The sequence below is a fragment of the Mastigoproctus giganteus genome, chromosome 8, assembly GCF_048544385.1.
Source record: "Mastigoproctus giganteus isolate SK-2022 chromosome 8, ASM4854438v1, whole genome shotgun sequence".
NCBI classification, from domain to species: domain Eukaryota; kingdom Metazoa; phylum Arthropoda; class Arachnida; order Uropygi; family Thelyphonidae; genus Mastigoproctus; species Mastigoproctus giganteus.
The window spans coordinates 92884935-92906610 of record NC_143582.1 but is presented as its reverse complement, the minus strand read 5'-3'; the positions used below and the strand labels follow the sequence as shown (position 1 = coordinate 92906610).

Below are 21676 nucleotides of genomic sequence, written 5' to 3'. Positions count from 1 at the left end.
CCAGCTGCATAACTGTAATAACCCATATAATTAAGCATCCTGTGCAGTATACTAGTGCTGACATGTGTCCCAATCATCTCACTGTGTGTGTGTGTTGCAACAACAATGACCTGTGTTCTGAGTGGATGATTCTTAGCAGGGCTCTTCTGTTACATTTTCCATCAACTTTATTATTATTATTATTATTAGCCCTATAGTGCAAGGAAGCCTGAGGCTTATTCTGCACTGGTGAAAAAAAAAAAAAAAAAAAATTCTGAGTTACCTTGAGAAAGAGAGAGAGAGAGAGAGAGAGAGAGAGAGAGAGAGAGAGAGAGTGTGTGTAGAAAGGAATCACCAAGTAAGAGAAGAATGGTGATATCCAGCTCAGGACCCTAGGTGTGCCAAGCCCATACTCACCAAATGTGAGCCCCTGGAATTTGAGGCTTCACAGGTTGTTTCATCATGGCATCAACAGTCCGCTTTCATTTCCTGATCACATCATCAATCATTAACCTAGGGATCTTCAGTGCCATTCAAATGACACAGACAGACTGACTGCTTATGTGACACTCCATTCCATATCATTTCATATTGGAAGTCTTAATTCAACAAATTGTTTTCCACATGTAGTGCTTGGGTAGGAAGTGATAATCTATCAATGAAAGGGTGTCGGGAAATTAACAGTAGCACAGTGTAACTATCACCATTTTCACATAGGTGTATGTCTGTTATAGCACTTTATAACTCATAAATGAACACTGAGGGGGGGGGGGGGTAAATAAGTTTGTTATTGTTATTTGGTTTTTAGGAGCATTAGCAACTAAGGCCATATTGCTCCGGGATATGCGGTGGTCATTCCCTAACCTTTCCGCATCCTCCGTATTTGGTGGTGACGGGCTCGAACCCCGGTCTAATCAAGAAGCGTGTGCTACGCACTGCTGCTCCTTCCCACCTGGCTACGGAGACGCCAAAGGTAAATAAGTAGCGCACCAACGGTTCTAATCATGTAAGCAAGCATGTTTTTGTTGTTTTTTTTTTTTCATTATTTTTAACTAATGAAATTTTATTTCTTAGCTAAAAACTGAAGGCTATAACTAATTTAAAACTCCAAAAATGATCATAATGGTTGTTGGTTTGGGGATTTATTAGGTGCACTGGCAACTACAGCCATAGTGCACACCATACATATGGTAAATCATAATGGTATAGCATAAAACATAAAACACACTTAATAGAATAATACTTATATTTGCATTTACGTATTTATTAGTTTAGTGTAGCATTGCTAAATTAAATTAAATTTATACAGAAACCATGCCTCCAACTAGAGCAGCAATGCAATTAGCTCAAAGTAGAAAGAGTGCTGTGGCTTGGGGAAGAACTGAAATGGGGTGGTTCTCTAATGGAAGTACACAGCTTGTGCAATGTTTACAGATATACCTGGAAAGGAACATGATAAAGCTAAAGGGGATGTCTTTGTGTGTGTTTGGTGCAAAGATTATCACAAAATTAAGTGCGAACTCAGCATTCTGTGCATATTTCTAAGGGAGAGTTTGAATAATAGAGTGGATGCCATCAAAGGAATTCCAATGAGAGGGCCCATGAAGCTCCTCTCAGCTGAACAATCAATTCAGCTGCACTTGTGCATCAAGCAATACAGTGGAAATCCTAAAGAACAGAATAGTAGTAGTAACAGCAAATGATGCAAGAAAGCAAGCATCCTTGTATCCGTCAAAATAAAAAAAATTACAGTTCACTCATCTGTACCCTTCAAGAATTTGTCTAGTTCTTCCTTGAATTTATCAACATATCCACTTCCACAACAACAGATGAAAGCCTGTTTAGATTCAGCCAACCACCCGCTGGCTGAAGGAAAACTGTGGGACATCTAAACTGCAACTATTCTTCCACAAATTGAATTTGTCCCATAGTGTGTGTAGTCTCAGCAAGTGGAAGAATTCCATTAACATTTAGCTTACTCAATCCATTCAAGGTTTTAAACACCTCACTCAGATCTGCCTGCAGGTGCCTATTCTTGAGATGCTGCAGTTTGCAGAACTGAAGACTTTCTACGTAAGAGCACCCTTTTGTTCCCTTCAGCAATCTTTACACCTGTTCCAGCAGTTCTACATCCTTCCTGAAGTGAGCCTCCAGTCCTGTATACAGTACTCAAGATGTGGCCTAAATTACCTCCTTATCCCTACTAGCAAACTTTCTGTATATCAATGACAAAACTCCATGAGCTGTCCTGGCAGCATGTCTGCACTGCTCAAAGAATTTCATGTCTGACTGCACAATTACTCCTAGGTCTTTTTCATTCTTCACTACCCTGAGTGTGGTACCACACAGTTGATAAGTTACACTGGGGTTACTGCTACCCATATGCAGTACCTTGCATTTGTCAATGTTAAACATCAACGGGCTTCATTACAGACTAATTTATATCTAGCACAGGTTTCTGTATTACTCAGGGCTGTACTTAATACTTCTTCGACCCGAGGTGCTAAGCTCTAGCGGTTCCCCCAAGCCCCTTTAAAGATACCAGAGGCCAAAAAAAAAAAAAAAAAAAAAATTGCATATATAAATATGATCAGGAAAAAAAAATTTTTTTTTTTTTTACCAATCTATTTAAACACAAACGTAATACTGCAAAATATAAAGAAGAGCACTGAACCAAACTCTGTGTCACAACAGCCTGTGAGGGCTTTTGCGACACTGAGTTGAGTTCAGTTCACTTCAGCATTAGTAGAGTTCAGTTTAGTTCAGTGCTTTTCTTTATATTTCTCTTTTACTTGTATGATGACCAGTCACATGGCTTTGGGTCACCATATGATTGGTGAATCGACTTCCCTCGCCATGTTTCGTGATCAGCATCTGCTGCCCTTTCACAAGTAGCTCCTCATTTCACATCACGATACTGAACACCATAACTTTGGGCCCCCCCCCCACAGGAATCGAACCAGGGCCATCCGCATCGCCGGAACCAAGCTACAGGGGGGAGCGCAACAACAATAAAGTATAATACACAGATAAGCATGAAAAATTAGTGTAATTACTAATTTTATTACAAAAACAATATCAAAAATTGTGTTACAAAAATATTACAAAAACATTGGTACTTGTTTGTCAGCAGTAAATAATAGCAGGTAAATTATAAAATACCAATGCAATAACTAAATTATGAGTTCATACAATTTATTTGCATAAATGTTTTTCCTTGGCTTTGCTCATTGACAATGACAATGACAAATTTTCTCAATGACAAATTGCTCAATTTATCTTAAATTAAACTATTCCTCGATTAATTTTTTACTCATATGAGAACAGAAAATGGCCATACCCCACTTGCACTACTAACTGGCATTGTTAAAAATAGTTTTAATATTGTTTCAACGTTGTCAGTCTATTATGAATGATATTCATTCATATTGTAGATCTGTATCATTAATAATGGACTGTAGATCTCAGTCCATTATTAATGATATTCATTCATATCGTTGCCAATATTTTCTCCTTTAATAAACAGTAAAAATTGAATAACTTCATCTTTAAACTTTTCCAAGTCAATGTCATTTTTATATATACTTATTAATTTATCGACATTAGTGCTGAATTCAGTTTCATCCAAATCAAGATTTATAAATATTTTGAAAGTATCTAAAATACTGGTGTATAAGTATGTTTGTCTATTTATTTCAGCAATTAATCTATCACAAAACATTGAATGTATTGATAATAAACATTTCTTTCCCTTCTAAAATTACGTCATTATCTCTCGCTTCGTCGCATATAGTTTTATTTTATTTATTATTTTTTTTTTTAATTTGACCTTTTTTCTTTCTTTTCTTTCTATGGCCATTCGTCAGTTAATAATTTACCTTCTCTTTCAATAAAAATAAAATTGTTTCTAATATGCAAAATATATCCATGTAATGATTTCAAAAGTTCAGAACCATGCAGTAAATTTATTGTAGGATCTTGTAACGATTTACTTGTTTTATTTAATATTTTATCCCAAAGGCCTGTAAGTAACACAGTTTTTTTTTATTCATTTAGTACATTCTAAATGTGTTAGCACTAGTACCAGGGCTGGCGCATTTAGTACCCCCAAAATTTGAGGGTCCCTGTTCAAGAATTACATGCAGGCGGTTGGATAGGTTTTAAGAGTAACACTAAGTTGCAGAATGGTAATCCCTTTGACTCTCAATTCATGCTTAGCAGCAGCAGCACTAATTGACTCAATTGCCCGAAGGTCAGAGGTGCAAACAGTGCGTTTCCAGTTAAGTCTCTCGCAAACCGTTCGTTACATGGAAATTTTCTTTTTTCTACCGAAACTATTTTAAATGTTCAATATTAAATGAAACATATGCATTGAGAATGAAGTATACACTCAGAATAATTTTCAAGTCGACTCGCGAAAGTGCTCTTGGAGTAAGATATTGTGGGTAACTAGACATTTATATGGCGGTAGACTCGTTGATAGAAATGCAGATAGTATTATTTAAACAATTTGTGCACGGGACCCTGTTCGACAGAACTGGTTGAACATTCCTGTGGCCAGCACTGCACCCTACTGATCTTGCATGTTCACTTGTTGATAAAAATTTGTGATTACAGAGGCCTCGCACGGTCCCCTATATCGTGAGGCCCAATGCCAGAGCCCCATGCACCTATTTATCAGTACAGCCCTGGTGTTACTGATAATTTATATGCATCCCATGCACTTTTCTTCTCTGCCACGTCTCAACAGTTCATCTGGCTTCCATTTAGGTCTAAGTCTTGAATAGTATTTCTTCATTGGTATGAAAAGCCTAGTACCTTCTTTGATTACTTCCCTGAATACTTCCCATTTAGAGTTTGCTGTTGATAACATCATCAATTGTTCCCACAGCATGCAATTTAAACTGTCTGAGACCTCTGTAGTCACCCTTATGAAAGCAAAAGCCTTTCCCTTTATCATTGAGAGCAGTTATGTCTTAATTAAATTCCACATTAGTATACTGTGATTGCTGCCACACAGTGGGTCTTTTACCTGCAGATTCTTAATGCATGGAGAACCACTGCTGATCACCAGATCAAGAGTATTGCTTCCTCTTGGAGAAACAATGTGGCATCACTGGGAAAAACAGAATTAAATAATTGGGTTGAGTTTAAATTTGTTTAGTACATTAGGAACAAAAAAAAAGTAATAAACACAAAAAACACAAAAAAGCTTTCAGATGGAGGACGTCCTTCTTCAGTTGTGACTGTGATAGTTATTGTAAAAATACAGAATATTATGTGCATGCCACAGTGGTCATGCGTGGTGAAAACAGCATTACAGGTGCATGCAACAATTAGCTCATTGAAGTGGAGTCTTGCGATTGTAGCTGTAATACTTGGGAATGCTCTGAGCGCCAACATTTGTCAGCTAGGAGGATGGTTGCCTCAGTGATGAGGTTGATGTAATATACTTCTGTTCTGGTTAAGGAACAGCTACAACATGAGATGTGAAGTGATTCCAACAAGACATGGTGAAGGTAGTTGTGGGATTGGTCAATAATCTTTATGTTGGAGCATTGATTGATGTTGTGCTGGGGAGACCAGAAGTGCTCAGCAATTGCTGAGTGATCCACATCTGCCAAACTGATGGCTTTTTCATGCTCAGAGACCAGATTACTGAGTCTTCTGCTGGTTTCCCCACCGTAGCAGCCAGTGCAATCACGGCAGGAAATACAGTACACTAATCCACACTGAAGTAGGGGGGGAGACTGGTGTCTTAACCCTCAAAATGAGGGACTGCAACTTTCTCCTTGAAAATTGTAAACACTTTATCCCATGAACCTGTAAGATCCTAGAAATTTGTTGCAACAGTTTCTGGTAGTAAGAGATAAATGCAGTCGAGGTGGGGTCATCATATAACCTTACTGCTTCCTCTTGTTGCCTCTCTAAAATGCTGCTGCTGTAGAAAACATTCATCCATTTAATCCACAAAAGTCTTGTTAGCATGTGAGTAACCAACCCATAAATTCCAGTCAACATCTGGAAAGTTAAAATCCCCATTATAAGACATTCTAATTTTCTGGCCCACTTTATTTCACTGTACATCTGTTTGGTATAGTCATCACGTTAGGCCTATAACACACTCCTACTCTCAATTTTGTTTTCCGAGTGCTTATATCACACCAAACTTACTCTAAATTGCACTTGTCACCCATGTGAACTGGATACAGTGCCTTTGATTTAATATACTTCTTAACTAAGAGCATAACTCCTCCACCTCTGCTGTCCATCCTGTTTACATTGTAATACCCACATTCAAATTCAGCATCAATTCTGTCTGAGGGACACCATGTTTCCTCTTTTCCTACAATGTCTGCTTTTGATGACTTGATCAGCCCAGGTATTTATTTATTTCATGATTACCCTCAAAGTGCTGGTCCCACAGGAGATAGTTTCTGTCAGTAACTCTACTGTCAGGGAACCAGGAAATATATTGTGCAAAATGTAGGCATAATAGGACATGTTACCTAAGAGCAAAAATAGATAACACTGTATATCATATTTCTTCATTTAGGGGCAAGTAAGGTGATAACTCTTGCATATGTTGGCACTAATGATATTAAGAGAAGGAGATCTGAAGACTTACTTAAAAAGTAGAGAGGAATGCGGAAAAAAATTAGGATTAAATTTTTAATCCTAATTTTAGTATTAAATTAGAAAGTGTCTGCAATTTTACCCAGCCATGATAGGACGGAGTACACGTTGAGATCCTTGTCAATGAATTTGGCCCTGGAGTGACTATGCAAAGTTCATGGGGTAGAACTTCCCTTAAATAGAAGGGAAGCAAAGATATTTGCTGATGCTATTCAGGCAGTGTTAGGTGAGTCCGAAAACTGCTAGCTTACGGTAACTAGAGTTGCAAGAAATTGAGAGTTTAACTAGAGCTGCAAGAAATTCTTGCATGGGTTCTCTGGAATGTGCAGCAGTGTGAAAAGCAAGGTGTTGGTAATATCAAGTGCTGTTGTATATCACCAGGTAAAAAATGTGAGCTCTGTTACAGTAACTAAGAGCAAATACAGGTGCATATAAACTTGCAGATACACTAATGCCAGAAGCACATTAAATTTTGAAGTTGTTGTTGTTATTTGGTTTTTAGGAGCATTAGCAACTTAGGCCATATTACTCCGGGGATATGCAGTGGTCATTCCCTGACCTTTCCACATCCTCCATATTTGGTGGTCACGGGCTTGAACCCCGGTCTAATCAAGAAGCATGTGCTATGCACTGTTGCTCCTGCCCACCTGGCTATGGAGGCGCCAAATTTTGAAGTGCTGATTAAGTCAGCAAATACAGACATAAGCTGAGCGATACAGACAGTATCACTTAGACATAAGCAATGCAGAATTTGAAATTTAGGGAGTATAATGCATATAAAAAAGGCAAGAGGAGGAGGTTAGTCTCTTAGTTAGGAAGGATATTAAATCTAAGGCAGTGCAATCCAATCAACATGGTTGACCAATGAAATGTTCAGTAAGTAATTCTGGACTGACATAAGCACTGGAGAAAATGAAAATGAGAGAAGGAGGACTGTGTTATAGCCTTAATGACTGTAATGAGTATAACAAACAACTATGAATACCAAAAACAGAGTGGGCCATTAAATTGGAATTCTTATAATGGGCATTTTAAATTTCCAGATATTGACTGGTACTTGTGAGTTGGCCACCCATATTCCAGCAAGGCTTTTGTGGATTTTTGTATGACTATTTTTTACAGCAGTATGTTAGTGGGGCAACAAGTGGAAGTAATACCCTTGATCTGATTGTCAGCAGTGGGATTTACTTGAAGATATAACTACTGGGTTAAAGGAGGACTTTTGCCCTTGTAAGGGTGACTACAGTGGTCTCAGACAGTTTTTAAATTCTAAGCAGTGTGACCAAGTGATGACTACTAATTTAAACGAATGTCAGATAGAATGATGAGACTTGTAGCAGAAAAGAAAAATGCACGAGATGCATATAAAGAATCAGGTGATGGAGAAGCTTGGACTAGAGGTAAACTAGTCTGTAATCAAGTCGCAAAGGAGGTTAGGCAAGCTAGGGTAGTTTATAAGTCTCTGCAAAGAATGCAAAGCCTTCTTAACTTATATTAACAGTAGAAGCAAGAAGTTGAATTAGATTGGTCCACTTGATGTTAGTGGTCTAATGCAGTGGTTTTCAACTGGGGTGCCGCAGCAACATTCGAAGGGTGCCACATAATTTGAGTTAAATTACTTAAACTTATTTTTTTTTAAATGTATATATTAATTTTATTATAAAAAAGGAAATTATCTTAATAAAATTATCCTTATCCTACCTATGTGAATTAGGATTTTCTGTGCTTACCTATGGCACAGAAAATCCTAATGAGGCAAAGACTAGAAATGATTGAGGAAGAAATGAGAGTATGTCTCTCCAATATTCTACCTAATATCAAAAAGATCTGCAAATCACACCAGGCACAAATAACTTATTGAAAAGTTAAAAAAACTAAGTGTTTAAATACCTTCCATTGTATGATATCTTTTTAATTTTGTGGTGACCTAACTAATGTTTATTTAGTACCTCTATATGAAGAATAAAATTATTATATAATTTACATTATGAATTGTAATTTTGTTTATAATTATATTATTGTAATTATAATAATATAATTATACTATATATTATTGTAATTATATTATTATTGTATAATAACTATCATATAACATTTTTTTTTAATATTATATATATATATATATATATATATATATATATATATATAGAGAGAGAGAGAGAGAGAGAGAGAGAGAGAGAGAGGAGAGAGAGAGAGAGAGAGAGAGAGAGAGAGAGAGAGAGAGAGAGAGAGAGAGAGAGAGAATCAAATCTAACAGGCAAAAAATTGAGCAAGGGTGCAACAAAATAAAATAAATTACTTAAGGGTGCCATTATTAAAGAAAGGTCAAAAACCACTAATTTAATGGTTGATGATCCTGCTCAGATTGCTGACAAACTGAATGAGTATTTTGCATCTACATTCATACAGGAGGAATTCTTTAGGGAAGTGGATGCCAGAAGTTTATCAAACTAACAGGGATCTAAATAATTTTGTGATTACTAAGAGAAAAGTGGAAGAGAAATTGTTGAAGCTAAACATAAAAAAAGTCACCTGAGGTGGATGGGATCTAACCAATTATATTATGGGAGGAAGCAAAGAAGGAAAGCAAAGCCATAATTATGAAAACATCCTTGGATTTAGGGAAGATCACTACAGAGTGGAGATGTGCAAATATATACTACAATTCACAAAAAGGGATCAAAATGTGACACACCTCTAAGGCTTTTATGTTCCACAGAAAATAATGGAGTCACTGGGTAAAGAAGTTATGCAGCACCATCTAGACAGGAATGCAATATAATTGCATTCCCATCTAGATGGCTTTCAGGAAAGCTTTTGATACTGTTGCACATAAAAGACTGCTTAATGAATTGGAGCAGTGTAGCTTTAAGATCAAGTTACTACTATGGATAAAGGATGGATGAGTGTGAGAAGACAGATAGTGGTTATTAATGGACACTTCTCTTTGTTGATTAATGTTATTAGCAGAGTCCTCCAGAGTTCAGTGCTGCACCCATTGTTATTTTCTATATTTATTAATGATCAATGAGGGTAATTCAGGCTTAATGTTTGCAGATGATACAAAGGTTGATATAGTGGTTAATGACAGTAATGAAGGTATACTTCTCCAACAAAATCTAAAAAATTAGGCAGATCAGCTGAGAAATGTCAATTGAAGTTTACCATTGACAAATGCAAAGTACTGCATATGGGTAGCAATAATCTGAGGGTAACATATAAACTTTGTGGTACTACACTACACTCAGGGTAGTGGAAAATGAAACCTGGGAGTAAGTGTGCAGTCTGATATGTAGTTCTCTGAGCAGCAGACAGGCTGTCTGCATGGCTTTTTTAAAAATATACAGGAATTTTGCCAGCAGTAATAAGGAGGTGATTATCCCATTTTATAATGCAATGGCAAGGACACATCTTGAGAACTGCATTTTTATTTTATTTTTTTTTTTTATTTCAAAACAAAATGCACAAGGCATAATCCTTATGGGTTTTTGTAATTAACTATATAATATCGGTGTAGATACACCATAGTTAACCCATAAATTTGAACTATGTATGTAGTGTAAAAGGCATCATTCTAATAGTATCTCATATTGTGGGTGCCTTCACAACGAGATAGCTGGTATTGCACTACTTCAAATAAATAACTCTTCTCTAGTAGAGAAGACTAACTATATTATATCGGTGTAGATACACCAATATTATATAGTTAATTACCAAAACCCATAAGGATTATGCCTTGTGCATTTTGTTTTCAAATACATTATTACCAACACCCTTTGGCATCCCTCATATTACGGATATAACTTCAACTGTGATGGCATGTTGCACTACCAGGGTACCTGCCCGCCCACTGATGATAGGCCAATAGTCTTGAAACGGTCGCTAGGGGAGCCAGATAATCACGGAGTTTCCGAGAATAGGTAACAACAGTCTTCTCTACTGGAGAAGCATTGCCTATTCGAGGAATTTGAGTTTTTGAGTGGTGTGAGTTGAAGGAGTTATTGTCCCTTTCATTCTTCTGAATCGTTTCGTTTCCTCTTCCCCTCCTACTATAACTTTCCCTCTACTTTTTGCTTTTCTAAGTCTAATAGGGACAAGCGGATAATCGAGTAGATATTCACATACATACATACACTAACTTCAAAACAATCGTCTGGGTGGTGGTATCCTCTGTCTTCTCTACTAGAGAAGCGTTATTTATTTGAAGTAGTGCAATACTAGCCATCTCATTGTGAAAGCACCCACAATATCAGATACTATTAAAACAATACCTTTTACACTACATACATAGTTAAAATTTATGGGTTAACTATGGTGTATCTACACCGATATTATATAGTTTATTTTTTTATGAAAACCCTGATCACGATAGGTATTAGAACATATAGTACTTAGTACCGTGCTTGGGTTGAAGGTTGAAGGACTCATTTTAGGAAAGGATGTAGAACTGCTGGAATGAATACAGAGAAGGGCAGTGAGGCTGGTGAGGGGAACAAAGAGGTGCTCTGACCAAGAAAGGCTTCAGTTCTGCAAATTTCATATCTGGTGACTAGCCACCCATGAGGTGATCTTGGTTGTGCGATTGAAGGCTTTGAATAGGCTGAGCAAGCTCAATGCTGATGGCATTCTTCCTCTTTATAAGACTATACAAAATACAATGTGTTGTTGTTGGTTTGATTTCTTGGTGCAAGGGCTACTAAGGCTATAATGTACCTATAACAATATTCGTTGGAACAAGTTTGATATATTAAAGAGGCAGGTTCGGATCAGATGGTATTTGTTAATCATTTTCAGGAAGGCAATAAGGACATTGACATCTGGTCAGTCTCCGAGAATTTGTTGTAAAGTAAGTTGATTAGGGGAACACACGTGAAGAGAAAGCTATTTCTCGTTCTTTCAAGTATAATGGTCATTCTAGTATAAGGTGTACCTAATTTCTCTGGAACAGAAGTTAAACTAACAGGTCTATAATTACTTGTGTCGCCCTTTAATCCTCCTTTGTGAATGGGGGGGGGTCACATTTGCACATCTCCAGTCCATGTGTACCTCCCCTGAGTGCAAAGAAGCTCTCATAATTAAGGCTAAAGGTTTGCTTACTTCCTTTGCTGCCTCCTATAATATAACTGGATAGATTCCATCCACCCCAGGTGCCTTTCTTATATTTATCTTCAACAATTTCTCCTCCACTTTACTCTCAGTTATTACAAGATTATCTAGCTTAATGCCAGAGTTTAATACACCTCTGGTATTCCCCTCCCTGAATAACTCCTCATGTGTGAATGCAGATCCAAAATATTCATTTAGTTTGTTAGCTACCTGAGCAGGATCATCAACAGTTGAACCATCGATATCAAGTGGACCAATCTGATTCATCCCCTTCCTTCTAGAGTTTACATAAGTAAAGAACTCTTTGCTGTTTTACTTTGCATCCTTTGCCAAAGGTTTCTTGTAATTTGCCTTTGCCTGCCTAACCTCTGTTGTGACTTGGTTACAGACCAGTGGCGCCTCCGTAGCCAGGAGGGCAGGTGCAGCAGTGCATAGCACACGCTTCTTGATTAGACCAGTGTTCGAGCCTGTGCCTACCAAATACAGAGGATGTGGAAAGGTCAGGGAATGACCACTGTATATCCCCGGAGCAATATGGCCTTAGTTGCTAATGCTCCTAAAAACCAAAGAACAAATAACACACATACAGACCAGCTTATTTCTATCATAGGCTTCTGTGTCACCTTTTAATTTATATGTATCTCATGCTTTTATTCTCTGCCACATGTCTAATTAGTTCATCAGACATCCATTTTTTTTTTTTTTTTTTTTGTTGTTAGTTGTTGGCACATCAGCTTCTGTGGCCATAATGCACCTCCCACATTTTTTGCATTTTACTCTGATCCAAGTCCAGGCCGGATTCGAACCCGCAACCTTTGGATTGCCAGGCAGGCACTTTACCCACCTGGCTAGCCCAGTCGGTGACATCCATTTAGGTCGAAATCTTGAACAATATTTCTTAGTTGGTATGAAAAGCTTAGTAGCTTCCAAGATTATTTCTTTGAATTCTTCCCATTTTGAATTTGCTGTTGGTAACATCATCAGTTGGTTCCATATGGAATTTAAATACTGTCTCAGACCACCGTAGTCACCTTTACCAAAGCAAAAACCCTTCCCTTTACCCCTAATGGTAGTTACCTCTTTGAGTAAATCCCACTTCAACACACTGTGATCACTGCCACCTAGTGGTTCCTTTACCTGCAGATTCTTAATGCATGAAGAATGTTTATTAATGAAGAATTTATTAAACATGAAGAATGTTTAATAAACAGTGTTTATTAATGGTCAATTTTATGCAAGGGCTAATGTTATGAGTGGAGTCCTTCATGGTTCAGTATTAGGTACCTTACTATTTTTAATATTTATTAATGACATTAATAAATATTCTTATCTTATCTTACCTTCCTTCATGGATTAGGGCAGTGGTCTGAAACTCAAATTGCATGCAGGCCGAATGCACGATCTGAAAGCAGCTAACGGGCTGGAATTTTTTTTTAACAAAATGAGAGTGAATATAAGCACCGTATTTACAACAAATACATAATTGAAATGTATTTGCGGACCATGTAAAATTGCTTCGGGGGGCTGGATGCGGCCTGCGGGCCACCAGTTTGAGACCACTGGATTAGGGGATCCGCCTTTACCAATCTCGACGAGGTCTGCCCATCTTTTCTTTAGTCTTTCTCTGTCTGTCTCTTTTTCCTTTTGCTCTATATGTATAAGCTAATTTAGGGAATTATTATCTTCCATTCTTTCTACACGTTCTTTCCATCTTTGTATATATTCTATAATTTTTCCATTAATTGAATAAATCTTTAATTCCTTTCTAATATTTACGTTTGGCATTTTATCTAATTTTGTACATCCTTTAACATATCTTAAAAATTTCATTTCTGCAGCTTGTATTCTATTAATGTCTTTGTTTCGGTATCCATGTTTCAGAACCATAAAGAAGTATTGGTATTGCCATTACTTTGTAAAATTTCAATTGTTTTTCTTTCCTTGTTTTCTTAGCCAGAGTTCTTTTTATTGTTGCACATATATTTCAAAATTTTGTCAATTTCTGATTCATATCTTCTTCAACATCATATGTTATATCACATCCTAGATATTTAAAATGTTTTACTTGTTCTAATATTTTATTGTCTATAATTATTTTTTTTCTCACCATATTTTTTCCTTTAAAAGCCATTGTTCTAGTTTTCATCATTGATATTTTAACTTTATATTTTTCTGTTATTTGGTTTAATTTAAATACTGCTCTTTGTAAATTATCTTCACTATCTTAAATAATTACTTGATCATCTGCAAATAACAGTGTATTAATCCTATTCTTTGTATTTAAATATATACCTGTATTAATCCTATTCTTTGTATTTAAATATATACCTGTATTAATTTATTCTTTCCATTTACATATCATATCCTCGATATATATGTTAAACAGCATTGGTGACAAGCTACATCTCTGTCTAACTCCTTGATTTATTATACTTTCTTCTGTTAATTTTTTACGTGTATCTATTACTATTTTTGTTCCTTGATAAAAACTCTGTATTATTTTTGTAAGATGCTTTGGGTATCCTTTATTAGTCAATATGTCCCATAGTTTTCATCTGTTTACTTGATCAAATGCTTTTTCATAATCTATAAATGTTAAATGCGTTTCTAAATTAAACTCTTTTCGTTTTTATATTATTTGTTTTAATATAAATATATTATCTGTACATGATCTTCCTTTTCTGAATCCTGCCTGTTCTTCTATTAATATTTCATAAGCTTGCATAAGCTTGCTTTCTTGCATCATATGCCTCTACTAATGCTAAGTGTTTCATCATTTTATATGCCAAATTTTGTCTTCCATGATCGTGTTATAATAAAATCTATTGTGCTTACAAATCTATCCCATGACTCTGCTTTAGCCTTCCTTATTATATCTTTAGTTTTACTGTGTTCTTGTTTATATATTTCTTCATTCTCACTTCTCCTGTTTTGTATATATTTAAGATATTTATCTTTTTATCTTGTATTGCTTTAGCTATTTCTTCATTCCATATCTTTACCCCCCTCTTCTTTTAATTTTTCCTGAATTGTCCTAGTGTCTCTTTTGCTATCTTTTGAATTATATTTCGTATATTATCCCATTCTTCTTCTATTTGTTCTCTCTCCATTGTTTTACTTATTTCGTCTTTAATCCTTTTTTCATATAAATTTTGTATACTTTCTTCTTGAAGTAGATATACTTCATAACCCAACTCCTCCTTCCCCTGTTTAATAGCTTTTCTCTTCTTCCATTTAGCCCATAACTCTATTTTTGAAGCCATTAAAAAATGATCTGAATTAATATCATATCCTCTAAACACCCTAGTATCTCAACACTGTTTTGCTAATTTTTGATTTACTATTACATAGTCTATTATTGATTGTGTACCTCTTGCCGACCATGTATATTTATGTATATCACGTTTTCTAAAAAATGTATTTGTTATCTTTAAATTATTAAATGTTGCAAAATCTTTTAATTTATATCCATTTCCATTTACTTTAATTTCTCCATAACATCCCATAATATTTTTTATTGACTTATTCCCTACCCGAGCATTATAATCTCCCAAAATAACTACATGGTCCTTTTTTATATTCTTATCTAGTTTTTTTTTTGTAACTCTAAATAAAATTTATCTGCTTCTTCCTCTTTTCCATCTTCTGGAGCATAAATTCCAATTATACATAAATAACCTCTGTCTAATTTAAATCTTACTGTTTCTGTTCTATTATTCATAAATGTGTGGCTCTGTATTTTGGTTTTCCATTTCCGATCTATTAATATTGCTACCCCTCCACTAGCTCTTTCCTTTTGATCTACTCCACTGTATATATATATCATTGTATAAGAATCATAATCTTTCATACCTTTTAATTTTTTCTTTGTTTCTGTTATTACTGCTATATTTACTTTCTTCTGTTTTAAATGTTTAAGTAGTTTGACTTATTTATATCCTAATCCTCCTCTTATGTTCCATGTTGCAATATTTAAAATGTCCGTTATTCCTTTTCATTTCCTTTTTCCAGTCCGAGTTGTATCCCTTTGTCCGTTCGGTTTTCCTCTGAGCTTTGAGTTTTTATTTTTTTTAGATGAGGAGGGAACCAGCCTCCCGCACAACCCCCAACCTGGAGGACCAGTATGTTACTCTTCATCTGATCCCTACCCTTTGACCTGTCTGGCTAGGGTGGCCCTACCGGTAGTCTATCTACCGCCAGCATAGCTCTCTGGGTCATCGGGATACTCAATTAATAAATATTAAAAATACTAATATACTATTATATAAATTTAATATTATTTATAAAATTAAATAAATAAAAATACTAGAGATGCATACTGAAGTTTAAATTTGCTGATAACAGAAAGGCTAGCAAGGTGGTTGTTGACAGGAACAAGAAAATCCAAACAAGGCATACATTAGGTAGATGTGCTGGCAAGTGTCAATGTTAATAAATGTAAGATACTGCATGTGGGTAGCAACAATCCCAGAATAACACACCATTTCAGTTGTATCAAACTCAAAACAGTGGAGAATGAAAAATACCTGGGTGCGGGTAATATTACAGTCTATCGTGAAATTCTCTGAACAATGCATACAGGCTGCTAGAACAGCTTACAGTGTTCTGTCTGTGATATAGAAAAACTCTATCGGCAGTGATTATCTCATTGTATAAGGCAGTGGTTATGCCACATCTTGAGTACTGCATATAGGTCTAAAAGCCACATTTTAGGGAGGATGCAGATCGGTTGGAACAGGAGCAGAAAAGAGCAACAAGGTTACTCAAGAACACAAAAGGATACTCTCACATAAAAGATTTCAGTTCTGCAAATTGCAGTGTCTGGAAACTTGGCACTTACAAGGTTCCTATCTGAATGGAATGCTTAAGGCTTTAAATGGATTGGATAAACCAAATGCTGATGACATTGTTTATTCTCTCTCTCTCTTGGACAACATACAAGGTAAGTAAATTTAAACTGGAAAAAGGTGATTGTAGGACAGATGTGCGAAAATTTGCTTTCAGCCAGAGTTATTGATTTTTGAAACAAACTTCTATCTGGTTGTAGAGATGGATAATTTTCTAACCTTCATAGAAAGTCCTGAAGGGGAAAAAAAATCATAATGCAAGGTTATGCCTAAATTTATACTGAATAATAATCACAAATTATTATTCAGTGATAATTTCTTGAATAATAATCACAGGTTGAGATGGCATTTTCACAAATGGATAATCAGTGGCTCATGCGCAGAATAAAGTAGTAATCTTCAAGAGTTGAACCAAAGCGGAGTTACTTTTCATTAGGATAGCTTATTCTCTCTCTCTCTTTTAGTTTTTTTTTTATAATGTGGTGGAATGTCATTAGTGAACACCTCATGTATAAAAAAATTAATACATTTCACCTTCAATGCACTTCTACATAATGAAGGGAAGAGTTTAATATCAAAATATTACTAATGGAGGATTTCAAGAGAAACACTTCATTGTTGTGTGAATAACAAATATTCATTAAACTGAAAAGATCTAAACAACAACAAAAGAAAATTTACACTATAGTATAACTTTAAATTATACAGTAGTAATGAAGGATTCTTTGTACACAGACTGTACAAAGAATCCTTCATTACTGGCATAACCAACAATATTAACTGAAACAAAAGCATGCAGATAGATATTAACCACATGCATATTTTAAAAATCAAAATTATAATTATGCCTCGAATAAAGAACCCCATCTCCCTTTTAACATAATCTTGAATGCAACCACACAATTAAGACACTCACAAAAATTAGCCACCGAACAGATGTCTAATCCTATGACATCCAAATCCCTATTCTCCCTGTCAATATCCTCACCCTCAGGTACAAACTCGGATTGACCCCCAGGAGACCTTAACTGGTGTTTTGATTCAAATCTTAGTTTGAGAGTATAGTACAGAAAAATAAAATATAATTAATTTTAAACCAATGTCTTGGTATGTGAGGCTGATAGGGTCACAAGGACAGCATTACAGGAATGTAAGTATTCATGGCTATCGATTTACTTAAGTTCAATTGTATTAAATTTTAATCTTATTAACTAAATTATTAACTGATTTAAAAATTATTTAAACTGCTGAAATTAATCTTTAGCTGATGTTTACTAACAGCTATCTGTTGATTAATTGAGATCTATTATGCATATGATTAATAAAGGCTAAATATTAACCAGTAAGAAATCTGTAGTCAAATTAAAACTATATGTAAATGAAGTCAACAAAATTTACCAGTCCTGCTGTCTTTATAGTCACTGAAGTGGTACAGGAAGTACCACAAAATATCTGAGAATTCTTTAAGAAATTAAAGGAAGATTATGCACCAAGCAAGATGAAGTGCTCATTATTTCACCAATTTCAATTTCAGTTTTCTACTGTTACTGTTTAGACCTTTAAATTTAATAAATATATATTATTTACCTGGAGTGAAGTGTTTCCCATATGCCACAAAACATATTAATTCAGTATTAGGAAAAATATTAATTTGCTGAAAGTGGATACACAATTCATTCCACTTTTTGCAGTTTTAGCAATAACAAAATGACAAGAAATGAATTAAGAAGGAATATTGAAGGAGGATTTGTTATTCATTTTCTGCTAATTTTCATTGCCAGAATAGAAAAGGTTTATGTTACTGATGTGCTTCGCTATCACAAAGCTAACAAACCCTACCTGTTACCTGTTCATAGAGTTTAAGTTACTTAATGATGATTAAACTTAAATCATTATATTTATGTGTATAATTTTGGATGAAATTGGTAAAATTAAAATACAGTGTTTCATATAATTAGTGCACTAAACTCAAAAATGCAAGAATGAAAAATCATTTTGTTTACCTTGTGAAAACAAAAAAAAAAAAAAAAAAGCACATTTTCTACAAAGATAAAATAAATAAAAAAATTAATGATATAAGAAAATATGCTTCAGAACTATAAAACATACCTCCTTCATCTTCAGAATCACTCATGAATGTTTCTTGCATAGTTTCAGGAGCTACAACTTTATATTTTTCTTCGGTAACAGTTGTTGTGGTTGTGGTAACCACAGTCTCAGTGACAATTTTTAAAGTTTCAACTACAGATATATATCCCAACCTTTGAGCAATAGATAATGCAGTCTGCCCTTGCTATTTAAGAAACACACAAATTATTAATTAATTTGATAAATACACACACATATGTATAATAAATTTGAAATTTATTTGGAGTATAAACTCCAACTCTTAAACTGCACTTTAAAATGCAACAGTAAAATTAATAAAAAAAATATGTTTTATAATTATGTGACACAATTAAGAGGACCAGTTTCCATGTAAAAAAAAAAAAAGTAAAAAATTTTCATAATACCGTAAGTCCTTATACCTTTAATTACTCAAGAATAGCCACTTCAGGATGTCTTTTTTTTTTTTTTTTAAAGCTATTAAGAACAATAAACAAAAAGTAGTTTTGTTTAGTTCAGTTTTATTAACATTTTAAATCATTAGAAAAATGATTTAAAATGATTTGAAGTGGAATAATTCAATTCTTATAACAAATACTGCCTCTTTTTGGGCCATATTTTATTTTTATTACAAAGCTGCACTAGCACACAGGTATCATCTGACTTTGGAAGAAGCAAGAGAAAGTCAGCTGCAACTGAATTTATACAGAAAAATATCCCCAAGAAACCCTACAGTACAACACGGTGATCAAATTACACTAGCCGACATGATTTTTACATCCAAGAACTTAAATATTGTTTTTAACCAATTTTTATGTGTAGATTTCGAAAATCACCACGATAGTTTTACATCACTTCACAGTTATTAAATATAGAGGGAGTTACATTTACCAAAATATGCCAATATGCCTGTAATTATGATATAGTGATTTATTTTACCTATGGTTCTTAGGTTCAAATTCCAATGCATCAAATTTACAATTTAAAGAGAGCACAATTAGCGTTTTTGGTGAGAATTTTTGTAGGCTGTGCCGAGGTTTTCCAAGTATTAACTGATTGTGACATGTTCTCAGGGTTGTAAATCCATCCTCCGAACATATAATAGAATGTATAATTTTTTTTTTACACTTTTATTACAAACTTGAATTATTATACATATATATCCCTTTATTTTGACAATAAGCGTTGGTACACCTTTTGATGTAGATGTGATAGAAACTTTTTATGGCGATTTTCAGAATCAGTGCATTTATTTCCTCCAGAATCACATATTTTCATTGCAGAGGTATGACAAAAAATATTTTTTGTTGGCTAGTGTTATCAAGGTAGGAAGTTTATTCTCTCTTCACCATTTGGATACTGGAATACCATTTTGCAGAGTAGTAATGGAGGTAAATTTATTTAATTTTGTTAAAACTAATCTAGAACTATCATTCAAAAGATATTCTGTGCAGTGCAGTTGCTGTCTGTTTCTGTGTTGAAAAGAATCGACAAAAATCAGGGAAAAAACAATTGAAGACACAGAAATAGATGTCATAGCCAAGGCTCAGCAAGAGCAGAAAAATGAACTAACCACCCAGCAGACACAGAAGTAATCCATTCTGTACAGATTCTCTTTCAAGTAACTGAAGGAAGGAGAGAAGGGGAGCATATAGAAAGATCAAAAGCAAAAATTGTATGGGTAGGCATACGGAAAAAGGTGTTAGTTCCCATATTTAGAAGAGAGAGAGAGAGAGAGGTCATTGTTAATGAGCATATGCTCTATTACACATCCTCTTTCATATAAAAATAGCAAAATGCTTAAAGTGCAGTACTCACCTTGAATATAATCTGCAATAGCTTTATGAAAAGACTGATGGCTAAATATAAGGTGGAATGGTTAAGTTAATGCATTAAGGTGGGATGAGATTTAATTTAACAGAATTTTAAAATAAGCGCAAGGAAGCAGAAGTACACTACTTCGTCCCTGGTTGTCATAAAGTAGAAAATAGTTAATCTGGAACATAAAAGAATTGATATTGCCAATAGTTGTGACGACAGACTTTCGTTAAGTTATAACGTCTTCAGTTGGCGGTGTTAAATGAGAAGTAACGCATGCTGTATTTTAAGGAATTTTCTATACTCTCGTGATACTCTTTGGGACACGTGGGAATCTCAGATGTGAGAGATTTCAAGCCGAGGAAAGGTGAAAAGGAAGTTTTGCGTTTAGGATGTTGAGATTAGTATTGTGTCGAAACCATTCGATAATGAAGGCTTCATATTGAAGAATTTTGTGGCTGGTTTTAAGTCTTATAATGGTGATAGCGAAGTTAATTAAAGGAGTGTGATTGTGGGTTTGAGCATGAATTGTGAGTTCTGTACTAGCTTGTCCCGATCTAAGACTATTATAATGGTAGTATGCGCAAGTGTTGGAGGTTTTGGTAGAACCAAACTTGGTAGTAGTACTACCAATATAACAGGCATCACAGTTTGGTCGACATTTAATCAAGTAAATTATATTGTTCAAATCGTTGGTTGGGTATTTGTGTGTATCTTTGTAAGTGTTGAATAAGGATCCGAGTTTATTATAAGCTGAAAAAATAAGGGAAATATCAGTACCTGTAAACACACGGCGGAATTATCCCGCAAGTTAATTATGGTATGGGAGGATGATGCGTATATTTGCGTTGGTGGTGGGTTTTGGTTGATTGTTAATTTTACTTTTGGTGGTGGAAATAGTGTGTCGAATGAGTTGGGTTGGGTCGTTCCTAGCTGTAAATTTTTCCGTGAGGTATTGAAGTTCATTAGTTAAGTCATTTTGTGAGGTGCTATAATTGAGGGCATTATGTATTTGATTGTATAAAACCGCTTTTTTTGTGCAGAGGGGGTGGTGCGAAGCAAAATGTAGGTATTTGCCTGTATGTGTATTTTTTCTGAAAATCTTTGTACCTAGTTTGGTACCTGTTTTGTAAACAGTGAGGTTGAAAAAATTTATTTGGTTGTTGGTTTCAATTTCAAGAGTG

The 21676-nt window shown here is 34.9% G+C and overlaps 1 protein-coding gene across 2 annotated transcripts in view; it reads right to left on the bottom strand.

The window, feature by feature from the left end:
• Nucleotides 1-21676, bottom strand: part of LOC150081718 (uncharacterized) — a 1674628-nt gene that overhangs the window by 785980 nt on the left and 866972 nt on the right. For both annotated transcript variants that reach the window (XM_090378825.1, XM_090378826.1), the window contains one exon: nt 18678-18861. In XM_090378825.1, the coding sequence (XP_090234951.1) occupies nt 18678-18861 (184 nt within the window). The remainder of the gene's footprint in view (nt 1-18677; nt 18862-21676) is intronic.